Here is a 27,795-nt window from a genome sequence, read left to right on the forward strand (position 1 = left end):
TCTCCTCCACTCGCTAAGCTTAGACCACCATATTGGTGTCATATTTTAGCCTGCTCTGGCTCAGAACTCCTAAGCTCAAGCAATCCAACAGCTTCAGTCTATCCAGTAGTAGGTATACATACACCACACCCCAATCCCCCAAAGATGCTTTATAACTTTAGCTTTGAAGAACCATTACTGAGTCTAAAGAGACTAGGGCATGGTATCCATGCCCTGATCCCTGCAGTACGGTGTTCTGACCAGGGTAGTTCTGAGTCACTTAAGGCTGGCAGTAGAGTCCAAAGCTCCCATGGGGGTCCCTTGGGACCAGGAAAGGCAATTCTGAGCATCCCCCTGGGCTGGTCCCCATAGGCTAACTCACCCTTCCTCCACAAGTGCTGTAGAAGCAGACTTTTAGCAGCAAAACCATTCTGGGAAGCCAGGATTTCTGCATTTGGCTGGCTCAGTGAACCAGAGCACACTCCACACAGATTCTCTCTCTGGGAGGAACTCACCTTGGACCTGAGCCATGGTACTAGCTCTGGTCTGATCTTCCGGGGCCCTGCCTTCACAATCTCAACCTGCTGTAAGCGCTGCTCCATCATCATCTGGATTTTCTTCTTCAGTTCTAAATTGCGCTCATCTTGTATGACAGCTTTGGGTGTATGGAATTCAAGCTTTTTTTTTTCCTCAGCCCTGGGCAGAAGAAACAGACAAAAAATGCGAAGATGAATGAGATGGGAGGGATTACTATTAAGAGCAATACTTATCTATTTAGAGAGGTTTCAGGCCCAGTGACTTTGTTTCTCTGGGAACTCTGGCTCTCTACAGATGGGCATCTTCTCAGCAAGTTAGAGAGCTGCCCTCGCCAGTGAGAGACTTAGTGACTCACTTAGGGTCACACACAACCAGTGTATGTTGGAAAAACAGAATGTTTTTCACCTTCTGTTATTTCCCATGGCCTCTCATCATTTATTATTATTAAAATGACAAGCATATTTCCATAACATTCTTATCATCTAATGGCAAGCATATTTCCGTAACATTTTTAAGGCTTAAAAATTATTTTTCTCAATTATAATCCTATTAGTACAAGTGAAACTATACAGAGGAGGAAACTCAGAAAGGGCAGGGCTTTGTCCAAGGGTCATACAGGGAAGGGGTGTGGAGGCAGGATTCTAGCTCAGTTCTTCTGACCCCTGGGGCAATGCTCATTCCATCATTTTATGTCATCTTTCAAAAAGCAGATCTGTTCTCTGCCTTTGGTGAACTTTGCATTCTCAGTTGGGGAAGGGACAAACATGGAAGCTGGGATATAGGAGATTTGAGCCGTTCTAATCCCCAAGACTTCAGAACTGTATCGGTCATGGATGGGATGCAGCAATCTAAGCTGGAAAGTACTATATATAATCATTCCTAATACCCCTAAGATATTGGAGACATCACAGCATTGATTTATTTCAAGAACTAAATGGGCTGAGAACTCCGGATTGGGTATAACCAGAAAGAATTCTCATGCTGATGAGCTCATGGATGGAATGATCCAGTGAAGCAATGTTCCCTCAGATTCTTTACTAATCCTAGACATTCTGGAAAGAATTACAAGAACTGGTACTGAGTGAAGTGAGCAGAATCAGAACATTGTACACAATAACAACAAGATAATGCAATGAACAACTATGACAGACTTAGCTCATCCCAGCAATATGGTGATCCAAGATAATTTCAGTAGACTTGGGATGGAAAAATGCCATCTGCCTCCAGAGAGAGAATTAGGGAGATTGAATGTAGATCGACACATACTATTTTCACCATTTTTATTTGATTTTTTTCTCGTGGTTTTTCCCTTTTGTTCTGATGTTTCATTCACAAAATGATGAATATGGAAATATGTTTAAAATGATTGTACATGTATAACCTATATCAGATTGCTTGTTGCTTTGGAAAGGGAGGAGAAGAGAGAGGGAAGGAGAAAAGTTTTTTTGGAACTCAAAATTGTAGAAAAATGAATGTTGAAAATTTTGACATGTAATTGGGAAAACAAAGCACTCTAATGACATTAAAAAAAAAAAGTCTACTCATCTAAGTGGCACAGTGTCAAGAGCTGGTCTTAGAATCAAGAACTTGAGTTCAAAACCAGTCTCAGGCACTTCCTACCTGAGTGATTCTTGGTGAACCTATTTCCTCAACTGTAAAATGAAAATAATTTAGCACCTACTCCCTAGAGTAGCTGTGAGGACTGAATAAAATCAAATTTGTAAATGTTTGGCACATAGTAAGTGCTTAATAAATGCTTATACCTTTTCCCCTACTAAGGCCTTCCACACTCTTTCTAAGAGAGAATCGGTATAGTTAATAACAATACCTGCACACCTTTTATTAATAGCATTTCAAGCTTTGAAAAGTACTTTGCTTAGATTATTCTTACAACAACCTTGAAAGCAGGTCTTATTCCTTTTCCTCACTTTATACTGAGGAAAATGAAGTGAAGGAGACACCCAGCTTCTAAGGGAGGGAGGCAGGAGAGAAACTTTTGAGTCTGAGATAGCAGTGCTCTTAGGATAGGAAGGCTTTGATTTTGATTTTGGCTACCTTGGACCTTGTATGAAAAAAAAAAGGGGGGGGGATATTGGAATCCTTTGGTGGATTGGTGATCTCATCACTGGGGAGCCTTTACCCTGATGTGGAGCCTACCTGTTCACATTTTCCCTCTAGATGTGATTTGTATCACATCTTTCACTGGATAAAAAAAAAGATTTTTATAAATCTTTCACTGAGTGGACTGGGATACTCTCTCTCATTCTCTTAGCATTTGTGGATTCTGAGAGCACAGCTCTCAGGCTGTCCATCTATTATTTCCCACTCTTGCTACATGACAAGCCCACATCCTTTCCCTCTTCTTAGGCATCCTTGATAATTGTTTCTTGCACCACTTAAAATTATTGATGCCTTTTGTTCTTTTTAATGCCACAGACATTTTCTGATAAGGTATCCCACTTCCCCATTCATCAAAGTCCTACTTGTAAACAAAAAATCATGAGACTTTTTTTTTCCCTTGAAGAATGATGAAAACATGACTAAAGCTTGAGAATTGTTTAGCTGCAAGCAAAATAGAAAAGTTTTTTTTAAATCAGAGCCACAGACCTAAGAGTTAGACGAGACCTTAGAAACCATTGAATCTCATCTCATTTTATAGATGAGAAAACTGAGGTAAATGAAGTTTAAATGACTTGTCCAGTCACAGAGCTATCAAGTATTTGAGATAGAATTTGAAGTCAGGTTTTCCTAAGTCTTGTCCAGTGCTCTACCCACTGTGTCACCTAGCTGTTTCTACCCACATATATTGCCACTTATGGTACCCCACTTTTCAATCAAAAAAAGGAGAGGTATATTTTATCATCTCTCTTCTAGAGACAATACTGGTCACTGCTTTTAATCAGAGTTTGACTGGCTTTCAATTTTGTTTTAATTTATATTTTTAGAGTTATCTTTCTTCATAACTTAAAATAGTTAAAATTTATGTAGCCAAGCACTGTGCTAAATACTACACTTATTATGCATTTGATTCTGACAACAATCCTGTGAGGTGGGGGCTACTTTTGTCCCCATTTCACAGATGAGGAAACTGAGGCAAATAAGGTGAAGTGTTTTACCCAGGATTATATAGCTAGTAAATATCTGTTGTTAGATTTGAACTCAGGTAGTCCTGACTCTAGATCTGGGTCTCTGCCCATTGCTTCTCATCAGCTAGTCATTTCATTAACTCCCTTGTCACCTAGTCTAGAAACCACGGTCTTTTAACTCTGGAACTCCTACCTTGGGTTCTTTGCTACTTCAGACAAAACTGAAAAGTGCCCCTAGTGGCCTATTACATAGCTTAGCTGGTGCCAGCTACATTTGATTCTCCAGGTATCTTTTCAATAGCCACTTCTTGTTGTTGCTTTTTGTTTGTTTTTAATTTTTTAATATTATGTTTTTCCAAATCTGTACAAAGATAGTTTTCAACATTCACCCTTGCAAAACCTTGTGTGCCAAATTTTTCTCCATCTCTTCCTCCTCCCTCCTCTCCAAGCTAGCAAGCAATCCAATATAGGTTAAACATATGCAATTCTTCTCAACATATTTCCATATTTGTCATGCTGCACAAGAGAAATCAGATTAAAAGCGAAGAAAACACAAGAAAGAAAAAAGCTAACAAATGTGATTTTTTTTTTAATATGGTTGTTGACAATTCTCAATTTCTCTTTTAAAAACATGACTCTTTGGGACAATCTATTTGTTTTTTACTCATTGCTCATAAAATGCTTCAGGCTTTTTTTTTTTTTTTACACAACTACCAGCCTTCTTTCCATTATCCTTTGGTTTCCCTGTAATCATGAATCTTCTGAGATGGTGTTCCATGATAGATAATCACAGAGCATCACTGACAGATGAACCTTTGTGGTGGTGAAGGATCATGGAATGGACTGAACAAGTGAAAAAGAAGCCACGGGCCCATTGTTACTGGAATATGCTAATAGAGCAGGAACTCCATTATAAACAATTCTCCTGGGAGCCTTTTATGGGACTATTTATGTCCATTTTATGGGTGAGGGCACAGTTTCAGAGGCTAGTGACTTGCCTAGGGTTGTGGTTGTGATTGTTGGGCCTTTGTTTTCTTTTCTCTTTTTAAAAATGTGTTTATCATATTATATTTAAAATATGTTATCACATTATTATTTTATTGTTTAGTTATTTATAAGAATACTTTAACTCCTACCTTGCCAGAGCACCAAGTACATTAACCTACAATGATTAGGTTTTCAATTAATTTTTGAATGATTGAAGTGATGAATATTGTTTGGTCACAATCCAACCTCAGATACTCATTAGCTATGTGACCCTGGGCAAATCAATTTACCCTATTTGCCTCAGTTTCCTCATCTGCAATATAAACTGGAGAAGGAAATGGCAAATCACTCTAGTATCTTTGCCAAAAAACAAAAACAAACCAAAACAAAATAGGGTCACAAAGAATTGGACACAATTGGAAATAATGGAACAACAAATAACAATTTTATAATTCGATTTATCCCTAATGTTGTAGAAGGATACTCCGGGCTTAGAAAAGTCAGAGGACTTGGATTTGAATCTATTCTACTATGGGACTAAGTTCACTCTACCTATTGGGGGTCTAGTTTCTCCCTCTGTAAAATGGGAGTGAATCCTCCCTGTCCTGTTTCCCTCATTGAGCTGTGTTAAGCATCCAGTGAGTTGGGATACAGAAAGTGTTTTGTAATCATAAAGTGACATATGAATGTCAGACTCAACAGAATTAAATTTCCCTAATTCTTGGCCACTTGTTCCTCTCGGTTACTTCAGCCAGGAGGAAAGGCAGGTCTTGGACTGTGAGCAGCTGACTTTTTCTTCTGGAACAGGAGGAGGTGGAGAGTAGGGGATAAAGGCCAAGCCAACCAAATGAGAGAATATTTGTAAAAGTGCTTAGCACAGTGCCTGGCACACAGTAGGTAAGATGCTAATAAATGCTCATTTCTTTCCCAAGCCAGAGAGGCTCACTGACAAAACACCCCAGTGTGGCTGCCATATGCTGGTGATGCCATTTGGCCCACTTTAGAACAGAGTAGGAAACGCGTCCCATTGTGACTTTAGCCAGGCTCTCCAGTAGGTCAGTCCGGCCTTGTGGAGATAACAATGGGTTTGAGATCAGGCTTCGAGTCTCAGCCTTTGAATCTCATTAATGACAGCAACAGTTCTGTGATACTATCTTAGTATTATCTCCTAAGAAATAAGGTCAAAAATCATGCTCTCCAGCAATCTTCTAGAAAATGATTTTAAATGTTCAGAAGAGTTTTTTTAAAAAAAAATCCTATTAGAAAATATCTTTCCCTCTTTGTACCTCTCTTGGGCGAGGTCATTTTATTCTGCTTTGTAGCCATAATATATTTACAATGGCTATTTGTAAGTAAGTTTTTGGTTATTATTGTTATTACTATTATTATTTTTCTGATTCAATTGGTTTTCGGCGGAGGTTTTTGTGACCCCATTTGGGGTTTTCTTGGCAGTGATGCTGGAGTAGTTTGCCATTTTCTTCTCCAGCTCATCTTAGAGATGGGGAAATTGAAGTAAATGGATTAGGTGACTTGCCCAGAGTCACACACAGCTAATAAATGTCTGTGGTCAGTTCAAGTAAATGAATCTTCCTGACTCCGGGACCAGGACTCTATCCACTGCGCCACCTAGCGGAGCCTGTATTTTTAGAGTAATTTATAAAACTTCATCATATACTTATGATCATTTTTACATGTACTTTACACCACATTTTAGAAATTTTCTCTGTTAAAAGAAAAGAGTGTGTGTTGGAACAATCTTGGCTACAGATTTCTTGTCCTGTTTTATTTTGCCATCTGGATTTTTGGTCATAGTTATAGTCATTGTATATATTGTTTCTTTTCTTTTCTTTTTTTTTTTTTTGCTGAGGCCATTGGGGCTAAGTGACTTGCTCAGGGTCACACAGCCAGGAAGTGTTAGTGACTGAGATCAGATTTGAAATCAGGTCCTCCTGATTTCAGAGGTGATGCTCTATCCACTGCGCCACCTAGCTGCCCCATGTAGGTTGTTTCTTTTAGTTCTTCACTCTGCATCGCTTCATGAGTCTTCCCATATTTTCTCAAATTCTTTTTATTTATTGTTCTTTAGGACACAGTATTCTTCATTTATCACAATTTGTTTAACCCTTCCCTTAATGATTAGGCACAAAACTTGTTTCTAGTTTTTTGCTAAACAAATAGTGATGCTATGAATATCTTCACATGGGTATCTTTTCTTGTAATTAGTGACTTTTTCTGGGGCGTAAATCACTGGTGGGATTTCTGGATCAAAAATATAAATGGTTTATAACTCTTCTGGCACAATTACAAATTATTTGATACAATTCTTTGCCCTTTTATAATACTGGAAGCAGTGTGTTAGCATGCCTTGTTTTTCCTACATTTCTGTCAACTCTAAACTTTCCTGACTTTTAGAATTTTTACCTATTTCATGAGTGTGAGGTTATATTTGGGTCACATTTTTGTTATTATTTGCAATTTTGAGCTATTTTAAAGATGGTGGTTGGGAGCTTATAGTTCTTTTGAAAGGTTTTCTTATTTAAAAATAATTTTTATTGATATCTTTTGTTTTATGTGGCTATTAAAATTTCCCCTACATCCCTCCCCTCCTTTCTCCCAGACAGCTATTCTATTTAACAAAGTATTTTTTTTAAGAAAAAAGAAAGAGAAAATCTTCCCAACCAAACTTATTACATTTAAAAATCTGAAAATAAGTGCAATATTTCACACCCATGGATTTATCACCTTCTGCTACAGATTGTGGGAATGAATATAACTTCTAATATGTGAAGAATTATTTATTTTTCACTTACAAAATCTATGATTTAGTCTTTGGCTCAATAATTATTTGGTGTTTTTGCTTTTAATTTAGGCCTTCACATTTTATTTGTATTTTGTTATTGATTTTATTGCATTATTGTTTGTAAAGGATGAATTTGAATTTCTATCTTTTTATATTATTTATGAGTTCTTTGTGTTCAAGCATGTGATTAATATTTTTTTCATAAATAAGATTTAATAAATTTTGATTTAAATTGATTTAAAAATTGATTTAGGAAATTTCATATTTTTGTTTAAATCTGTAATTTCTTTCTTGTTTTTCTTTCTATTGAATTTGTCACACTGACAGAAGAACTTTAAGGCTCCCAAAATTTAATGTTTTATGACCTAGGTGTTTTGTTCATTTTGATTATCTATCTATCTAACTATTTAAACATCTGTGCTGTTGAAGGACATTTTTTTTAAGCAGCCCTTTGCATTTCTCCTAAAATTTAATGTTTCACTATCTAGGTCTTTTGTTCATTTTGATTATCTATCTATCTATCTATCTATCCACCCATCATCTATCTATCTATCTATCTATCCATCCATCCACCCATCTATCCATCTATCTATCTATCTATCTATCTATCTATCTATCTATCTATCTATCTAAACATCTGTAACATTGAAGGACATTTCTTTAAGCAGCTCTTTACATTTCTCGATGGTTTTATTCAATTCATTAAGCATTAATTAAGCACTTCCTATATGTAAGGCACTGTGTTTTACACTCTGAAAATAAAGTCAAAAATGAAACAGATTTCAAGGAATTTACTCACATTCTATGAAGAGGCTTAAATATTCATAAAGAGAAGTAAATACAAGGTAATTTGAGGAGGGAGAGAGAACACAATAGCTAGTCAGAATTAGAAAACCTTTGTGGAGAAGGTACTACAGGAGTTGAATCTTGGAGAATGATTCCGAGAGATAGAAATGAAAAAGGAAGGGATATCTAGTATGGGAGATAGCTTGTGTGAATATATCCGAAGGTAAGACATAGAATATTGCTTTCTGAGTACAGCTAGTAATTCAGTTTACCTAGAACAGAGAGGGAATGAAAGGGAATAAGAGTAGATGAAGCTAAAAGAGAGGCGGCAGTCAGATTGTAAAGAGCTTTCAATGTTAGGTTGAGAAATTTCTATTTAATTTCAAAGACATTCGAATTATGCTCTTATCCAAATATGGGAACAAAACGAGTAATGTAATCACTCTGGTAAAATTATCTTTTCTCATGGATCATGGTGCAGCAGAAAAAGCAATTACTGGCTCTTCTACTCACCAGTTATATGACTGTGAATAGACAGTTCCTTATTCTGAGCCTTATTTTTGCTCCATAAAATGGAGATAATTAGCCCTGCCTGCCAGCCTCACAGGGTGGTTGTGTGAGTTGTCTGCTGCCAAGTATGTGTAATGTAGAGACCCCTCTCCCTACTTTAGAGCATGAACAAATATCCTCTTAGGAGAAAGTTGGGTTACTGTAAAAAAAAAAAAAAAAAAGATTTTAATTGTCTTTTTAACCAGAAGTGAGTATACATACAAAGGCTTGAATGGAAAATATTTCCTTCTTTCCTCAATTATGCCTTTGAAGAGGAAAAACCGCTGTAGGCTTCCACCTTTAGCTGCCTCATCTTCCTACCCAGCTTCCATGTGTCCATGAATGCATGGTACTCTGTCCCAAATAAGGGGGGAGTAGACTCTCATTTTGGGGAAGGGAAGTGTTGTTGGACTTCAGTCCTTGCTAAACCTTCTGAGTAACTATCCCTTTGTAAAAGCTCATAGATGTTAATTGGTTAAAGGATATTGGAGAACACATTAGATAAGGCCTCATTAATAAATACATGCCTTTTAGGATTCCCTCTACAACTTGGAGGGGAAAAGTAGAAGATGCCCTCTGGAGGCCTGATGTGCTAGGCTAAGTGGCAGTTAGGATAGTGAGCCCAGAACCTTACTTCGCTACATTAGTTTAAAATTGTGCTACCTTTGAGCATATGTGGAATCTTTTAGATGCATGAAATTATAGGTAGGTATACCTCCTTAATGATCACTGGATTTAGAGCTGGAAAGGCTTTCAAGAATATCTTATCCAATCCCTTTCATCTACAGTGGTACAATTGAGGGTATCACTAGACATCTATCTTTGATAAAACTTTCAGGATCTTTGCAGTAAAAAGCTAATTAATCTACCAAATTCCCAGAGGAGGAAAGAGAGAGCAGAATCAAAGGCTAAAGAACTTTTGAAAGTTAGAGGATATTCCTCATAAAAGTGGAAAGGACCCTACAGACTCTCACTCAAGATGTGAGTTGCTGGTCAGGGTCTGCTCTTAAGTCACTAGATGAATTTAGGCACATTATTTCCCTTCCATTTCTGCAAAATAGGAAGGGAATAAACATTTATATAGAGTCTACTATGTACACTGTGTTAAGTGTTTTTATAAATAGTATTTCATTTGATCCTCATAATAATTCTGTGAAGTAGGTGCTCTTAATTATCCTCATTTAACAAGTGAGGAAACTGAGGCAATCAGAAGTTAAATAATCTGCCCAGGATCATACAATTATTAAATATCTGAGGCTGAATTTGAACTCAGGACTTTCTGGCTCTAGGTTAAGAACTCTAGCCACATATAATCTACATAGGAATATGGGATTCATGAAATTTACATTATTTATATCTTGGGATGGTTATGATGTTCAAATGAGATATATGCAAAATTCTTTGCAGCCTTTAAAGCCCTGTATAAATGATAGTTATTGTTAATTCAATTAACTAATTAATTCATTAATTTCTCTGGTCTTTTCTGGCCTAGATATTCTATACTTTCTGTTCTCTCCTAGCTCTAACAGTTTCTTTCTTATGTCCTACAAGCCAGAAGTCATGTCTTCCATGTCTAATTTAATCTTTGCATCTTCCTCAATGACTGAATTTTCATACAGAGCAGGGATTATTTTTTCTTCCTTGAACCTGTGATTTCAACGATGTGAGGAGCTTCCAATGAGAAAACACTTTCTATAAATACTGCTCAGCACTTTCTCTGCAAGTTAAAGTCTTAAAGAGAAGTTAAGTACTTTGCTCAACCTCACACCACTGGTGTGTAGAGGAGAAGGGGTAGGAAGGGATCCAGGATTTATTAATGAGGTAGGCACTGTTTTATAAATATTTTATAAATATTACTTCACTTGAGTCTCGCAACAACTCTGGGACATAGATACTATTATTATCTCCATTTTATAGTTGAGGAAACTGAGGCAGACTTGTCTGTAATACTGGTTATAATGCAGCTAGTGAAGATCTGAGATTAGATTTGAACTCAGATATTCCTGACTCTGAACCAAGAAGCACATGCATAGGTAGGTACTTGATAAATGTTTCTTAAATGAATGGTTGGTTTTGAGTCCCTTCCCTAACCTATTTTTCCTTCTGTGGATATGCTCTCATTTATCAATGTCTTTTCTAACAGGTAGTGCCAAGAATTGGAAACAATGGCTCGGATCTGGTCTGGCAATACCGGAGTTCAGTGGGACTATTGTGTACCCTTGCTCTTGATGTTAGAGACAGTCATTTATGTAGCCTAAAATCTTGGCTGCCATGCCATACAGGTGGATTGTCTTGAGCTTATGGTCACCTAAGATTCCTCCCCACCCCTTGATCCATGTATCCTCCTACTAAGTACTGACTTAAAGGCAGCTGCTCTCCCACAGGCTTCTCGGCACATTGCAATCTGCTCAGTCTTTTCCAGAAGCTTGTCCATTTTAGCTTGCTTTTCCCGGATGATCTGGTCTCGTTTTTCTTCTTCATCTCGTTTCTGTTGTTGCTTCACCAATAGCAACCGTTCCTTAAGTTCTACCAAGGACATTTCCCCCATGAGACCATGACCAGCATCCTAGAGAGGGAGAGAACAATGGAATAATTGGGATGGAGATGTCCTACTGCAAAATGCAAAAAGTAATTAAGAAATCAGTGTCATATTATGGTGAGACAGACCTCTTTCCTTCATGGGAATGACAGGCATGTAAAATTTCACCAAAATGTAGAGCCAACAACAATCTTCTCATTTTATGGAGGTGTAAACTGAGAGCAACAAGGTTAAATGACAGGCCCAAGATCATGCCATGACTTAGGAGTATGGTTAGATGAGCAGGAAGAGCACTAGCTTTGTAGTCAAGGGGATCAGGATTTTAATTCTAGTTCCAACATACCTACTAGTTTTGTGGCAAAGAGCAAGTTCCTTCTCCTTTCTTAGTTTCAATTTTCTCACATGAAAAAATAGAGATTATGATTCTTATAGTTCCCATTTCATAAGGTTGTGAGAAAAGCATTCAGGTCAAAAGAAATGTGATAATTTTGTGAGATTAAAAATTTCATCCAGGTGGATACTTCCTTCATGTTCATGTAGGTAGTTTCATGGCTTTCTCTGGCTGAAACAATTCCTTCTCTGGTGGCCAACCAAAGATGGTAATGAGCTTTGTTGCACTTAGCTAGGCTGGTCCTCAGACAGAAAACACAGTTAATTGTTAGATTCCTACTTCAAGATTTCTTAATTTGAATAAAAAATCTGCCAGAGATTATATTTTGCTGATAAATTATTTGGGACCGCGGCCATGACTCGGCCATTTCCATGCCATGAATGTATAGGGTCACAGATTTAGAGTTGGAAAGAACCTTAGAGATTTTATAGATGAGGAAACTGAGGCTCAGAAAATATAATTGACTTAATCAACATCATATGAGACTCTAAGTGAAAGATCTGGGATCCAAAACCAGGTCCTCTGCTTCTTAGTCAAGTGCTCTTTCTGCTATACCTTGGAGGAGGGATTCAGTGAAGGGATGTGTGAGTTATCATTGGTTTTAGGGATGGACCTAGAATCTAGGTCTCTTGAATCTCAATTAAGTCCTCTTCCTCCATATTATAGTTCTAGTATGTATGTAAAATACATTGATATCCTAACCTTGGCCATTTCTGAATGATAAATCATCAAGAAAAGCATAGAGAAGTGGTATAGAGAAGGCAAAGGATGGATTTTGTCTTTGTTTTCGTTATTGTTTATTAGAGCTTATCTTTATTGGGAAGAGAAATAATTGTTATTTAACTGTGGGACAAAAGAGAGGGGGAATGTGATCTCTAAGGGTCAATAACTTTTGTTTTCAGGGCTTCTTTGGCTCAAACAATACCAGCTGGTCGACGAGGATGATATTATGAGTGTTTAATCTTGCATCTGGTCAGCTCTTGGATGGACCTTTCAGCCTCATACATGGACTGGAACTCAACAATACACTTGCAAATGTTTTGGATCCTTGAACTGTCTCTGTGACAAGCAATATCTCCTTTATTTTGGAGGCCAGCTGATCAACATTCATAGAACTTTGGCAGCTATGTGGAGAATAGTTTGGAGAAGGAAAGAGCCTGATATAGGAAGATTATTAGGGATGATAAATTGAGATAGTCAAATAAAAGGTGATGAAGATGTGAATTGGTATAAGTAAAATTAGTTTGGGAGTAATGACTAGAAAACAGTATATTCTAGTTGTGTCTAGGGAGTGAGAGACAGTGAGAAAATGGTGGTAGGGGAGATGCTACATTTGCCCAGGAACAGGGTTGGGGGACCAGTTGATTCTTGTTATTTAGTGAAGCAGCCAGTGTAACTGGCCCAGAGTTATCTGGAACCAATTCTTTATCAGTAAAGCAAACAGTTTCACACAGGCTGCTATCCCCACCTCCTACCAACATGATAAAGTAGAGAAGAAGCCTCCTCCAGGGTATTATTTGTAATATTTGTTTTACCATATCAAGTTTGGTCCTGTTCCCATCTCCCAACCCATCTTCATCTGAAACAAAAACCAGGAAGAGCTCAGCAGCCCCCAATGTAGATAGATTGTGTGGAATAGAATCTGAATTTATAGCTTTTGACACAAAATCACTGTGTTGCTATATGAGATGTATAGTGTGGGATAGGAACATCCCTCAAAAGATTACAAATCAGCTCTAAGGAATCACATTTAACTTCAGGTCTGCTCTGACCCCAAGTCCCAAATGCAGTTAAGGTTCTTAAGTTCCATACTCACATCAATGTGCACTGACTGAAAGAGAAGGGAAAAAACTGTCTACGAGATGCACCAACATATCCTAAAGAGCAACTTCAAAAGAAAAAAGACCTATGTGTATAAAAATATTATAGCAGTTCTTTTCTCAGGACAAAAACTGGAAATTGAAGGGGTGCCCTGAATGGCTGAATAATTTGTGGTATGTGATTATGATGGAATGCTTTTTTTTTTTTGTATTGTATTGTATTATTTTTTTTAAATAGCCTTTTATTTACAGGTTATATGCATGGGTAACTTTACAGCATTAACACTTGCCAAACCTCTTGTTCCAATTTTTTACCTCTTACCCCCCCACTCCCTCCCCCAGATGGCAGGATGACCAGTAGATGTTAAATACATTAAAATATAAATTAGATACACAATAAGTATACATGACCAAAACATTATTTTGCTGTACAAAAAGAGTCAGACTCTGAAATATTGTACAATTAGCTTGTGAAGGAAATAAAAAATGCAGGTGGGTATAAATATAGGGATTGGGAATTCAATGTAATGGTTTTTAGTCATCTCCCAGAGTTCTTTCTCTGGGCGTAGCTGGTTCAGTTCATTACTGCTCCATTGGAAATGATTTGGTTGATCTCATTGCTGAGGATGGCCAGGTCATGATGGAATGCTTTTGTTCTATGGGAAATGATGAGCAGGATGCTCTCAGAAAAAACCTGAGAAATCTTCCATGAACTCAAGCAAAGTGAAATGTAGTATATACAAAGTAACAGCAATGTTCTGGGATAATCAGCTGTAAATTACTTTGCTATTCTTGGCAGTACAATGAACCTCTGAAGAATTTATGATGAAAAAATCCTATCTATACCCAGAGAAGGAACTGATTGTGTCTGAATACAGATTGAAGTATACTCTTTCTCTTTTTAACTTTATTTTTCTTGAGAAATGTTTTAGGGTGGAAGATCTATGTTTTCTTTCACAACATGACTTTTATGAAAATGTTTTGCATAACTTCACATGTAGTTTCTTAATAGAATGTTGGGAGTTGGGAGTTGGGAGAATAAGGGAGAGAATCTGGAACTCAAAAGTTTTTTTAAAAATTTAAAAGTTGTTTTAAATGGAACTGGGGCAATAAACAAACAAACAAACAAACAAATAACTCCCTGAATATTTTTTTTTAAGTAACTCAAATGAAGGAAGATAGCAGTAGGGAGATCTAGAAATCATAGCAGAGGAAATTCAAGAAAGGAACTTGCAATAACAATGATGGTTGGATCACAAGGCAAGCTAGCAAGGTGAGTTTAATGGAAGGAGGATGAGTTGACCTCCTATGAGATACATAGCTAGATGATAACACAATCAAAAGAAATGGGAGAGTTAAAGTACAAGTGGGGGATATAACAATTCTATTGTATATGAAGAAAATACCCTCAATATGAGGAAATCCAAGAAGCAGAGTGGAGAAGAGTGCTACAAATTCATTCTCAAAATATCTCCTTTCCACACACACTTTTCACTTTCTATTCTTACTCCAATAAGTTCTCACTGCAATTGCTGTCTTCTTCCAGCACCTGATTAGCTCTTAGGACATTTTCTAGTTCTTTAGATATTTCTTCTCTCCACTCCCATCTTGGGGAATTACAGACAATATAGTTCTCCTTGTAGCTTTCCAAATATATTCTCTTCTGACTCACTTTGGGCTTTCACAATTAACCCTCTTTTCATGCAAACGTATTCAGTCAGTATAAATGGTAGTCCATTGCCCTTTTTCCAAACTCTGAAACACCATCCATGAGAATGCTTCCTGATACTCAAATAGACTTTGGGAATGCTGGGCAACTCTGGGCTCCCAACCTCAAGTGCTCAAATGACCCTTAACATTTTGAATCTCTTGACATATAGTCTGAGACCATCAGATTCTGAAGGGAAGCAGATGAGCTTGGCTGCTGACTAGGCAAACTAAGCTTTTATAAGAAAGCACCTCTGAGGTATCCCCTTTTTGCACTCCTTAAACATGACACTCAGACAGCTTCTTTTTGGAACTGCAGGTGAGGAGGATTTCTACAAAGGTAGAAAGCAGTCCTGTAACGGGCTCAGCAGCTTCACCAGAGGAAGTGCTGTGCTCTATGAGCAAAACACAATTAAATTAGCTCAGAAGAAATGTGAGATGCACAAAATTAGAGAGTCCGCCCCAAATGTTCAAAGAGACTATTTGTGTCCTACCTGTGGCAGAGCAATCCAAGTTCATATTGGTCTGATCAGCCACAGTGGGACACACTGTAACTCAACTCAACATAGTGATGTCATTTTGGTCCTCTTCAAGAACGGACAGCCACCAACTCATCACCTCCATTCTAAGAGTCTTTCCTAGAGAGCTGACATGGTACAGAAAGTTTCAAGATCTGGACAATATCTACCATGGAGACTATGTAGACATTGGGGAAACTAAATCAGGATTTGAACAATTGAACCAGGTTCAAAATTGCATGGTGATATGGCCCAGATAAACCAAAGAAAGAAAAACAGGATAGAGTTGAAACAAAGGAAGGGAATTAGGTCTAAGGTTACCCAGGAACTACATCAAACCATTTGGTGACCAGACCACCAAATTTTTTAGTCCTTGTGAAGTCATGGGCTATCTCACTTTACATGTCTATATATCAAGCATTTAGTGTATGCTGAAATGAATTAAGTTTTGAACCAGAAACTGGAAGATTTAATTTTCTATTTTTGGTGATTTCTTTTAATTTCTCTTAGTTATTTTTAAAGCAAAATTTCCTCCTAAAAAACAAAACCAAAACCAAAAACTCTTGCTTCTTGTTAAATTATGGGGAAAGTGGATTTACCCCTCTTGAAAAATAAAAAGAGATTATCAGCATATGTCTACTGGTGTTGACAAGGGGAGGCCTGAAACTCTTTCTCTTTCTCTCTGACTTTGGGGGGGAATACTAAGCTCTACCTGAGAGACCCACACTAGGGAATCAACATAAAGTGGTTTCATTCTGTTATCTAGGTGGGGCTAGTTGAGTACAGGACCACTCCTACTTAGCCAGAGATGGAGATTCCAACAATATAAAGTTGGAAATTAACCCAGAGACACGCATTCAATTCCAAGATTTTCTATTCTGATTCCAGCTCAAACTGCTCCCAGCCCTCATCAAGAGCTGCCCCCAGCTTCCAGCCAAGGTTTTAATTATAAAAAGAGGCAACTTGGGGCTCACTCCTGGCAGAAGGCCTAAAGTAGCTTGCTCACCTGCAACCCTCTGCCCGCTGAAATGAGATTCTCCTTCAGTGTTACTTCCTTTTTATCTCTTTCTCCTATTTCCTTAACAGGATCTTATTCACTTTCTCTGCTAGGATAGGATTTTTCTGCTAAAAACTTTATATCCCTCTGTTGGGATCTTGCTATCAAGGAATTCAGTCTTTCTAGCAAAGGCTGACTTCCCAATGCCAATAACAAACTTCTTTTTGCCAGTCTAGCTTTGCAGATTCGTAAATTCCTTTATGAAGGACCTCTGCACCGACCAAAGGGGTTCCCACAACTCCCTGCCCTGCGCCAAACCTCATCATTTGGGGACACAACCCCAAACCTCTTCAGTCTGACTTGATGGCAATTGTGAGTATCTCTGCTCCAGAGCTACACTAGAACAGCCAAAATCAGTCAGTCAACAGCATTTATTAAGTCCCTACTGTACGCCAGGTACTTTGCTAAGCGCTGGGAATATGAAGAAAGGAAAAAATAGTCTATGTCCTTGAGGAACTTACATTCTAAAATGGGAGACTGCAAGCAAACAACTATGTTGTTCACTTATTCAGTAGGTTCCAATTCTTCATGATCCCATGGACCATAGCAGACCAGGCCCTTCTAGCCTCCATCATCTCTCAAAGCTTGTTCAAGTACATGTTGTTCAATTGTTGTTTCCATAATACTATATATCCATCTCACCCTCTGCCACCTTCTCCTTTTGCCTTCAATCTTTCTCAACATTCAGGTCTTTTTCAATGAGTCTTATCTTCTCATTATGTGGCCAAAGTATTTAAGCTAAAGCTTAAAACAATTATGTACATACAAGCTATATATAGGATAAATTGGGAATAATCTCAAAGGAAAGACACTAGTTTGGGGAATGGAGTATAGGGAGGAAGAAAGACTCCTAAAAGCAGTTGGCTGAGAACTGAAGGAAGCCTGGGGATGGAGACAAGGAAGAAGGGCATTCCAGACATGGGGTACAGTCAGTGAAAAAGACTGGATTGGGCAGATAGGACATTGTATGTGAGAAACATCAAAGCCAGGTGTTCTTGGATTGCTTGAACAGAATTAAGTATGAACAAGATTGGAAAGGTGAAGGGCAGCTTGAGCTCCTTTTTGCTCTTTAGAATACATTATTTCATTCTCTACTGTGTAAAGACAGAATAGTCTTGCACTTCAAAAGTCCTTTTCCTTATATAGGGTTTTCCAAAAGTCTTGGTGCAATATTAATTTTTTAAAAGTAGATTAAGTTAAAATTTTAAAAAATAGCTTAAGCACTAATGCTTTTAGGATACTCTGTAATGAAGGTCTTTCTCCTGGTCACTTGCAGAGTTTATTATTCAACATTGGCACTGTTAAATTTAACCACTATGTGTACTGAAGTTTGCAGTATAGGGTTTCTTTGCAACCCTTCCTCACCCTGAGTGAGCTATAGATATTTTTGTTTGCTTTGTGTTCAGAAGTTCTGGACAGTTTTCCTATATTATTTCTTACATTACAGTATTCAAATTTTTTTTTGACTTGCATTGTTTTTCTAAAGAGAGTTATAATTCTTAAGTTGTTTCTATACTATCCTTGAATTCAATATGATTTGCTTGTGGAATATAATTTTTTTTTTACTTCTCTTCTTTCAAATTATCCAGAACTTCTATTTTTATTCTCGTCAGTTTCCCTCTTTTGATTCTGGATGCCAGTTCCCTTTCCTTCAGGCCTGCTGGAACGTCCCCTTTCCTGTTCCCCCATAGACATTGCCAGTTAATCCCACTTCCCTCTGTTTCTTAGTTCTCTGGCCGACCACAGTGTGTTGCCACTCTATCACCCAAGGCAAGACAAGCCTCTCCCTTTCCTATACTCCCCCACTCCAATTTCTGCACATTTTGGGGGGAAGAATTGAGAACTGTTGCTTGTTGCACCAAATGGTGGGGTAAGGGCAGGAGGAAGAGTGGGATTAGCTTGTAGAGAATGCAGCAGCAGTAAGGGAATTGCTGAATGGTACACAAGCATTTGAGTCAGACCCTACTTGCTTATGGGAGCCAGTAGGGCGGGAATACTGAGTGATGAAATTAGAAAATAGCCTTTTCTGATATGGGTTCATGGAGTTGTTACCTCATTAGAATTCTTGGTGTCTTAGCCTATGGAAATAGCTACAGTTGCTTTGCCTGTTGTGCATGGTTCTTATTTGAGAGAGCTAAGAGGTAACTAGTAGCAGAGAAAAGGTCTCTGGCCACGGAACCCAGAAATTAGAAACAATGTTTTGTGCTACCACATTAATTTGAATTTTCAATCTAGATTACTTTTGCTTAATAAGCCCTCAATGTGTTTTACATTCTGGACAGTTAGCTATTCCTGAAATTTTTCTGTCCTTTCTTGCCTCCACACATGGCCATACCACACATGGAATACATTTCTTCCTCATCTCCATTTGCTGAAAGATTTTCCTTCCTTTAAGGCCTTTCTTCTGCAGACATCACTTCCTTCTTAAAACCTCCTTGGATTCCCTGCAGCTAAAGACCATTGAGTGGTCCCTCTTCATTCAAATTCGGCTGGAGCACTTTGTCTGGATCTTTCTTTTCACCTTACAATGTTCAATTTATACATATATGCATGTATATGTACATATAGATACTGGATAGCCATGTTTCCATTCCCTTCCATATAAATTCTTTGGGGAAGGGGACTTTAGTATTTTTATTTTCTTATTCTATCTTGCACAGTGGAAGGACTTAATATTTAGTTGAATTAAATATAATTAATTTTTACAATTAATAGAAATATCACTGTATGAATATGAGCCACTCTGGACAGACTTACCCTAGTAAAGTCAAAAAATGGCTCCTTTATCACAGGAAGAGATTCAATTGATCGGAGTTCGTGAATCCGTTCACATTTTCTCTTGGCATCTTCATTGTCAATCTCCAGTTTCTGCTCATGTAGTTGCTTGATCTCCTGAAGCACTTCCTGGGCTTAGGGGGAAAATAACTGATTTTCCATGGTGCAGAATGTTGTGTAAGGCATATATATATGCTGGCAGGAGGTGCAGAATTTCATATACTCATCTCCTGAGCCCCCCAAGTAAAATGTAATGTATTAGTACAAGGATCACTCCCCCCACCCATTCTGCTCCTGACTCCAGACTTTAAAGCCATGCCTTAGTTGCTATCTTATCTTGAAATTTTCCTTAATGGCTAGGACCTTCTTGCTCCGGAATATACTTTTGTCAGGTCAGTTGCCTTCTCCTATTGGTGAATTCCTCTAGGAGTCTCCATTTAATGGGATGAAGGTGGAGGGAGCTTGCTAGTCCTGGCGCTACTTCTGATTTTCTGGACTTCAAAACAATGCTTCTGCATTGTGTCCCTTAATTTCTTTCCCATCCTTCCACTCTGCTTTTTAGTTCTTTTTTGTGCATTATCTTCTCTCATTAGAATCTTTTCTTTTTTCCTCCCTCCCTCCTTCCCTTTTTCCCTGTCTCCCTCCCTTTCTCCCTCCCTCCTTCCCTCTCTCCTTCCCTACCTCCTTCCCTTTCTCCCTCTCTCCTTCCCTCTCTCCTTCCCTCCCTCCCTCCTTCCCTTCCTTCTTTCCTTCCTTCTTTTGTTCCTTTCCTTTCTTTCCTTTCCATCCTTTTTCTCTTCTTCTTTCTTCCTTATCTCCCTTCTCTCCTTTCCTCCCCCGCCCCCACCTTTTTCCCATGGTTTGATCAGGGTCATTCAGCAAATTAAGTGTTGAAACCAGTCACTGACAGGGATATATCAAATAGTGAAACAGACAAGGCCCATGGCAGACTCTTCATTTCTGCACTTTATGGGTTCCTGGCTACTCCTGACTTCAAAACCATGTCTCAGCTGCTGTCTCATCCTGAAACTTCACTCAGTGGATGATACATTTACATCTAGGAGGGATATTAGAGATCATCTATGCCAATTTCCCCACTTTACAGGTAGATAAACTGAGGCTTACAGGTAGATAAAATGGAGATGAGGGTTCCTACTCAAAACTACACAGCTGTAATTTGGACTCAGGTCCCTAATTTCAAATCCAATACTCTTTCCTCTAACCAAGATTATTTAAACCAGAAGGGGAGTTTATTATTTTTCTGGCTATACCTCTTCCCACCCTGATACGGTGCCCCCTCACCCCTGCACCCCCCAATCACTTTTTTCTCCTACAGCCACCATATTGAAGATTTCTGCGCCCTGCCCACCCCCAGTCTGGGCCCCTAGTACCTAAATGGTGCTTGGTTTTTAGCATCTGCTCTTGGACATTCTTCACATTTTTGTGGCCTTCTGTAACTTGCTCAATAATTTTTTTCCTTTTCTTTTTTTCTTTAAGGCACTTTTTTGTGTACTCACTCTTCAGCTTTGCTATCTGTTTCTCACCATGTGAAAAAGAGAGAAAAAGAGAGAGAGAAGAAAAATGAGAAAAAAAATCAACCAACATGACTTGTGAAATCGGCAGTTAGAGCTAAAAGAGAACACAGAAATTATCCAGTTGGAGCCTCCCCTTTTACAGAGAGTCAAACTGAGTCATGGAGGGGTTAAATTACTTCCCCCAGCTCAAAGTGGGAATAGAGCAAAACCAGGATCCAGACCCAAGTCCTTTGATTCCAAAGCTAGGGTATTTTTAACTCTCCCAATCAATCAATCAACATTTATGAAAAGCTACTCTGTGTCAAGTACTCTGCTAGATAATGTAGATATAAAGACAAAAATGGGACGGTCCTTTTCTTGGAGGAGCTCTTGATTCTAACAGGGGAGACATGATGTTTATATATATATATATATATATATATATATATATATATATATATATATATATAAATTTGGAAAAGATATATACAAAGTGAAAACATGGTAATTTTGGGGGTGTGGTCCAGGGGGTTAGGGAGGTGAAGAAAGGTGGAAGAGGAAAGGATCACAAAAGGCTTTATATGAGTGAGGTGAACTCTGAAAGAAAATAGAAGTTTTAAGTGATAAAGTAAGATTTGGAATTCAAAGTTTTAAAAAATAAATTTTAAAAATTGTTTTTACTTAGAATACTATTGTGCTCTAAAAATTGGTGAACAGGAGAATTTCAGAAAAACCTGTAAGGGCTTACATGAATTGATGCTGAGGGAAGATGCTGAGCAGAACTAGGAGACTGCTGTACACAGTGCAACATTATACAACAGAACAGCAACATCGTGTGATGATCAATTATGATTGACTTTTCTCTTCTCAGAAATACAGTGATCCAAGACAATTCCAAAAGATCATGATGAAAAAATACTATCCATATCCAGAGAAAGAATTATAGATTCTGAATACAGATCGAAGCATACTGCTTCCATTTTTTTCTTTCCTCATGGTTTTTCCATTTTGTTCTTATTCTTCTTTCACAACATAACTAATGCGAAATATGTTTAATACGATAATGTGTTTTGATCCTATATCAGATTGTTTGCCATCTTGAGGTGGGAAGAGAGGAAGGAAAAACATTGAACTCAAAAGCTTATAAAAGCAAATGCTGAAAACTAAAAAAAAAAATTAAAAATTGTTTTTACATATACTTGGAGGAAAATATTAAATTATTTAAAAAAAGAGAGACAGAAGTGGGGAAGGAGTCTAGTACAGTCATGGAGAGGCAGCTTGTTGTAAAGCCCTGGAGCTGGGAGAGAAAGTGAAGAGGGAAAGCCAATTAATGCCAAACTTCCAGCCAAGGTTTGCAAAACAAGTCAAAATGTTATAGGGACATGATTAACAAAATAAAATTTAAAATACAGTACAAAATGATGTTATTTTCTGTTTTTTCAAGTCAATATGTCATCTGTTTCTATTTGAGTTTGACATCTCCTTCCCTTTTAGTATATATAGAGAAATGTATAGTAAGGCTGAAAAGGTAGGTTAGATCTAATTCTAAAGGAATATAAATGGTATAACAGAGGAGTGTGTATTTGAACTTATAAATCATAGGAAGCAATAGACTTGTGATGGAGAAAGTCATCTACATCCAGAGAGAGGGCTGTGGGGATTGAATGTGGATCATAACATGGTATTTTCACCTTTTTGTTGTCGTTTGCTTGCTTTTTTTTCTTTCTCAGTTTTTTCCTTTTTGATCTGATTTTTTTTTGTGCTGCATCATGATTGTGGAAATATGTATAAAAGAAATGCACATATTTAATATATATTGGCATACTTGCTGTTTAAAAGGAGAGGGGGGTGGGAAGAAGGGAGGGAGAAAAATTTGGAACACAAGATTTTTACAAGGGTGAATGTTGAAAACTATCTGCATGTATTTTGAAAATAAAAATTTATTCTACAAAAGAACATTATGAAATGTTTCAGAAAATAAAAGTTATAATAAAAATGTTTTAAAAATTTAAAGCAGAGTTTAAAAACTCAGGGAATGACATGGTCTGAAAGTGCTTTAGGACTATCATTTCGGCAGCATTGTGAAGGATGGATTGGAGGCAAGAGAAACCAGAAGTAGGGACTGTGATTTTGAGTTATTATAATGGTGCAATGAATGCATTAACCAGAGTGGTTATGGGACGAATTGCGAAAAGGGGAAAGATCCAAGGGATGTCATGGAGATAAAAGCCACAAGACTTGACAACTCTTTGGATATATGGGGCAAAGGAGAATGAGGATTGTAGGATGACCCCAAATGTTGTGACTCTGGGTTAGTAGAAGGATAGTATTATCTTTTACAGAAATATGGAAGAGGGGTAGGTTTGGGGAAATTTGTTTTTACATGTAATGAGTTTGAGATGCCTACAAGGCACTCAGTTTGGGTATCCGACTTAGGACTGGAGGGAGATTCAGGCTGGATAAATTAGTAAAAAAAATGGAGAGGTTGTGCAGGTTAGAGCAGAAGCTAGGGAGAACAGAGTCCCCCAAACCCAAAAGGGATGGGCAACAAGAAGTCAGAAGGGAAGAAGATTAAGGAAAAAAACCCAAGTTCTCAACATGTAGACTAACAAACAAGCAGTAAAGGGAATGAATTAGTTTACTAGAGTATTGGATTATGCAGTTTGCAGTGGAATTACATCTCTTGTTGGTTGGCAACACCTACTGGTGAAGCAAAAAACAAAACCAAAAACAAACAAAAACAAAAATCAGATCTATAAAGACAAAGCAGTATACCTCGGACAAAAAGAAAGAAGCAATATTCAGGGATCTCTCTGTTAACACCTGGAAGGCTTCCCATCTTCATTTTATGAGTGTTGTCAAGCCCTTGCTTCCATCAGGCCCCATTCCTGACCCCTCAGCTTCCTCCTCTCCCCCATCCATCCCAGTCATTGTTCCTATTCTTTTCTTTCTCAAAGGATCTGAATACACTCTATTTGTGTATTGAGCTGCATCCCTCAGTAGAAGATAAGGTCGCTGAGGGCAGCACTCCAACTACTGGTACAGATGGTTTTATAGAAGACAGTCTTCATTAGTTGTTTCTGGGTCCTTAGCACCTAGCACAGTACTTTATACATAACAGGCCCATGATCATGGATGAAAGCCTATAGGTATCATTGGTGTCAGAGAGGGGTTTTTGTTTGTTTGTTTTTCTTTTGCTTTTTGCATATTATTTCTGCAAGGTTCTTCTCTCTCCCTCCTACCTGCTCTCTTCTCCTTCCCCTTCCCTCATATGTCTGTGTTCTTAAAAAGAATATTTGCTTTCTTTATCTTCTGAACCTTTAAAATAAAACTGGATTCTTCTTTTTTTGGTGAAGCAACTAGAGTTAAGTGACTGGTCCAGAGACACACAGATAGTAAGTGTGAGAGTTCAGATTGGATCCTCCTCCAGGATCCCTCCAGGGTCCTGCCTCCAGGGTCAGTGCTCTATCCCCTTCCCCACCTAGATAACTGGTCCTTAAAACTGGGTTCTTAAAAAGAATTTTGCCCTTTATTTTCAAACCTTTTAAACATATTTGGAAATACTAGAAGAAAACAGCTAGGATCCTTTTATATAATGGCTTCCTCCCAGCCTCCTTACTCATTAACAGTCAACTAAACAAAGTCTCTATCTTTCTCCCTTCCTCTCTCCCATTTCTTTCCTCACTGCCTGTCTGTCTATCTCTCCTTTTCTCTTTCTGTCTGCCTGTCTCTCTCTGGAAAAAAATACAACATTCTCTGGAAGTGATTAAGAAATATTTGTGGACTGATTGATTGGATGATTGATTGATTGATTGGGGGGAGAAGAAATAATCAAAATTCCTGGATGAAGATCATAAAAAAAGCAAATCAACCAATTTGGATGTTCCAAAACCTAATTTACTCCCACATTCCATTGCATGCTAATATTTGATACGTCTGTTAAATGAATGAATAAAACAGTCACTAAATCAGAACTTTTCACAATTTTGTTAGCTACTTATTCAGTAATTTTTACATATTTCAAAAATGATTTTTACTCTCTTATTTATTTAAAAGAGAGATCCATTAACACTCACTGAGATCTTATGTGTAAGTTGAATAGAATCACTGAATCTTAAAGTTAGAGCAGTCAAGTATAGGAATCTGCCTTGACAACCTCTCTAACTTTCAATGATGGAGAACTTACTACCTATTTAGCAAGCATTGCTGGATGGCTTTGATTGATAGGCAGTTCTTCTTGGATGAAGGGAAATCTGTTTCTCTTCAACTATACTCCATTTCTCAGAAATCTGTGCTCTGAGATCTTGCAAAGCAAAACTGATTCCTCTTCCATGAGAAGTCCATCAGATTCTTCATTTTTGATCCCAGCTTCCACCTGTCTCTAAAGCTTCTCTTTGAGTTAAATGGGACTAATTTCTTCAGTTGATCTTTGTATGGGTCACTTATGATTTTTGCATACCTGCTCCATGCTGGCTGCCTGCCTGGACACCTATTCCATCTTCTCTCTGCCCTTCCCAAAACATAGTACCCAAAATCGAACATTATAGTTCAGATGTGGCCTAGCTACGGACCAGAAACAAAAAGAGCCATGTCCAAAAATATTTGTAAAAGCACTTAACACAGTGCCTGGCTTTATGTAATTTTATTTATTGATTAACATAATTACATATTTGCATAATTTCCTATTCTTATTGTTGTTCATTAGCTTGAGCAAAATGTCCAGAACATTGTGCACAGCAACAAGATTATGTGATGATCATTTCTGATGGACATGGCTCTTTTCAACAATGAGGTAATTCAGGCCAGTTCCAATGGTCTTGTGATGGAGAGAGCCATCTGCACCCAGAGAGAGAACTGTGGGGACTGAGTATGGATCACAACATGGCATTTTGTTGTTTGCCTGCTTTTTGTTTTCTTTCTCATTTTTCCCCTTTTTGATCTGATTTTTCTTGTGCAGCATGATAATTGTGGAAATATGTATAAAAGAATTGCATGTGCTTAACACATATAAGATTATTTGCTATCTAAGGACGGGGATGAGGGGAAGAGAGGGGGTGAGGGGAAGGGAGGGAGAAAAAATTTTGGAACACAAGGTTTCACAAGAGTGAATGTTGAAAACTATCTCTGCATATATTTTGAAAATAAAAAGCTTATTTAAACAAAACAAAACAAATCTTATCTTCTTTGATCCTCACACTCTGAAAGGTAGCTGCTATTATTATTCCTATTTTACAGATGAGGAAACTGAGACAAATAGAGAGGTTAAATGTTTTGCCCAGGATCAAAAAGCTAGTGAGTTTCTGGGGCCAGATTTGGAGTCAGTTCTTCCTGACCCCAGGCCCAGCAATCTACCACTGCATCATCTAACTCCCTGAAATGCCATGAGATTGTTTTGGCTTCCCATGAGCCAAGATAGAAATAAACAAATCAGGTTGTTTTTCCATTTAGTAAAAGTCACCACCAACTTCTTAGTTTCACTGTCTGTAAATCAGGGGGGAAAAGTCATTAGCCAACCCTTAACTGTTAGGAGAAACCAGGTACATCACCATTTCTTTTTTCTGAATGGCTTTCTTCTTGTTCTCCTTAATTAGGTTCTGACGCTGTATAATCGCTTCTTCCCGGCTCAACTTCCCCATCAGCCTCAGGTACTCTGTCCTAGCCAGTTCCTCCTCTAATTCTTTCTCCTGTAATTTCTTTTGTCGTTCTAAGAAATCGGAGAAGCTTTTGTATCCTTGAAGGAGGTCGTCAATCCTGGGGACAGAAGGGGAGGAATAATAACAACAAAAAATAATAAGAAACTACTTATTAGTCAGTTCATTTGTCTGAGCTTCAGTTTTCCAATCTGTAAAACAGAGGCACAATCAAGTTCCCAGAGTTGTTTGAGGAAGACATTTTGGGAATCTCTTACTATTAGGGGGTACAGTACCTAGGACAGACTGTTTCAGGGGCTGGAGTTGGCTATTTAATTAACAAGCATTTACTGAGAACGCTGAGAACCTCTCTAACTTTCAGTGATGGAGAACTTACTACCTATTTAGCAAGCATTGCTGGATGGCTTTGATTGATAAGCAGTTCTTCTTGGATGAAGGGAAATCTGTTTCTCTTCAACTATACTCCATTTCTCAGAAGTCTGTGCTCTGAGATCTTGCAAAGCAAAACTGATTCCTCTTCCATGAGAAGTCCATCAGATTCTTAATTTTTGATCCCAGCTTTGGTTGTGTAGAAGCACTGTGTCTCTATGAAACATAATTCTTGCCCTCAGGAAGTAAACTCTCTAGTTGAAGGAAACACGATGGGGACATGTTATGCTGCAAAAAGAAAGTGGCATGGTGGGGATTCACTGGGGAAAGAGCTGGACCCTTCTCTTTTAGGGAGAGCAGGCTCTCCAAGCCTCAAGTGGATAAACTCCTGGATACAGGTGCCTAATTTACCTACTGGCACTCCACATAAATGTAGTTTTAGATGAAATGATGTCATGGGAATTAAGATTTTCGGTGATATCTGAGTGGTGCCTGGGGAGGAGTGAAAGAGAAATAGGATCTGTGAGCATCAAAGTTGAAGGGAAGAGAGTGAGGGGGGCGGTTACATGAATATCAAGTCCTGCACTCTGAGGGAAAGTTTGACCTGAACTACAGATAGATAGGGCAGCCAGATGGCACAGTGCATAGAGCACTGGGCTGAGAATCTTCCTGAGTTCAAATCTGGCCTCAGATACTTGTATTTAACCCTGTTTGCTTCAGTTACTCATTT

General features: G+C 38.1%; 1 protein-coding gene across 3 annotated transcripts in view; it reads right to left on the reverse strand.

The window, feature by feature from the left end:
• Positions 1-27,795, reverse strand: part of CFAP99 (cilia and flagella associated protein 99) — a 177,524-nt gene that overhangs the window by 14,893 nt on the left and 134,836 nt on the right. For all 3 annotated transcript variants that reach the window (XM_031942842.1, XM_031942841.1, XM_031942844.1), the window contains exons 11-15: positions 26,592-26,796; positions 20,923-21,064; positions 19,514-19,665; positions 11,085-11,290; positions 495-675 (exon numbers count right to left, since the gene is read on the reverse strand). In XM_031942842.1, the coding sequence (XP_031798702.1) occupies positions 495-675; positions 11,085-11,290; positions 19,514-19,665; positions 20,923-21,064; positions 26,592-26,796 (886 nt within the window). The remainder of the gene's footprint in view (positions 1-494; positions 676-11,084; positions 11,291-19,513; positions 19,666-20,922; positions 21,065-26,591; positions 26,797-27,795) is intronic.

The sequence above is a fragment of the Sarcophilus harrisii genome, chromosome 6 (assembly GCF_902635505.1).
Source record: "Sarcophilus harrisii chromosome 6, mSarHar1.11, whole genome shotgun sequence".
Taxonomy (NCBI): domain Eukaryota; kingdom Metazoa; phylum Chordata; class Mammalia; order Dasyuromorphia; family Dasyuridae; genus Sarcophilus; species Sarcophilus harrisii.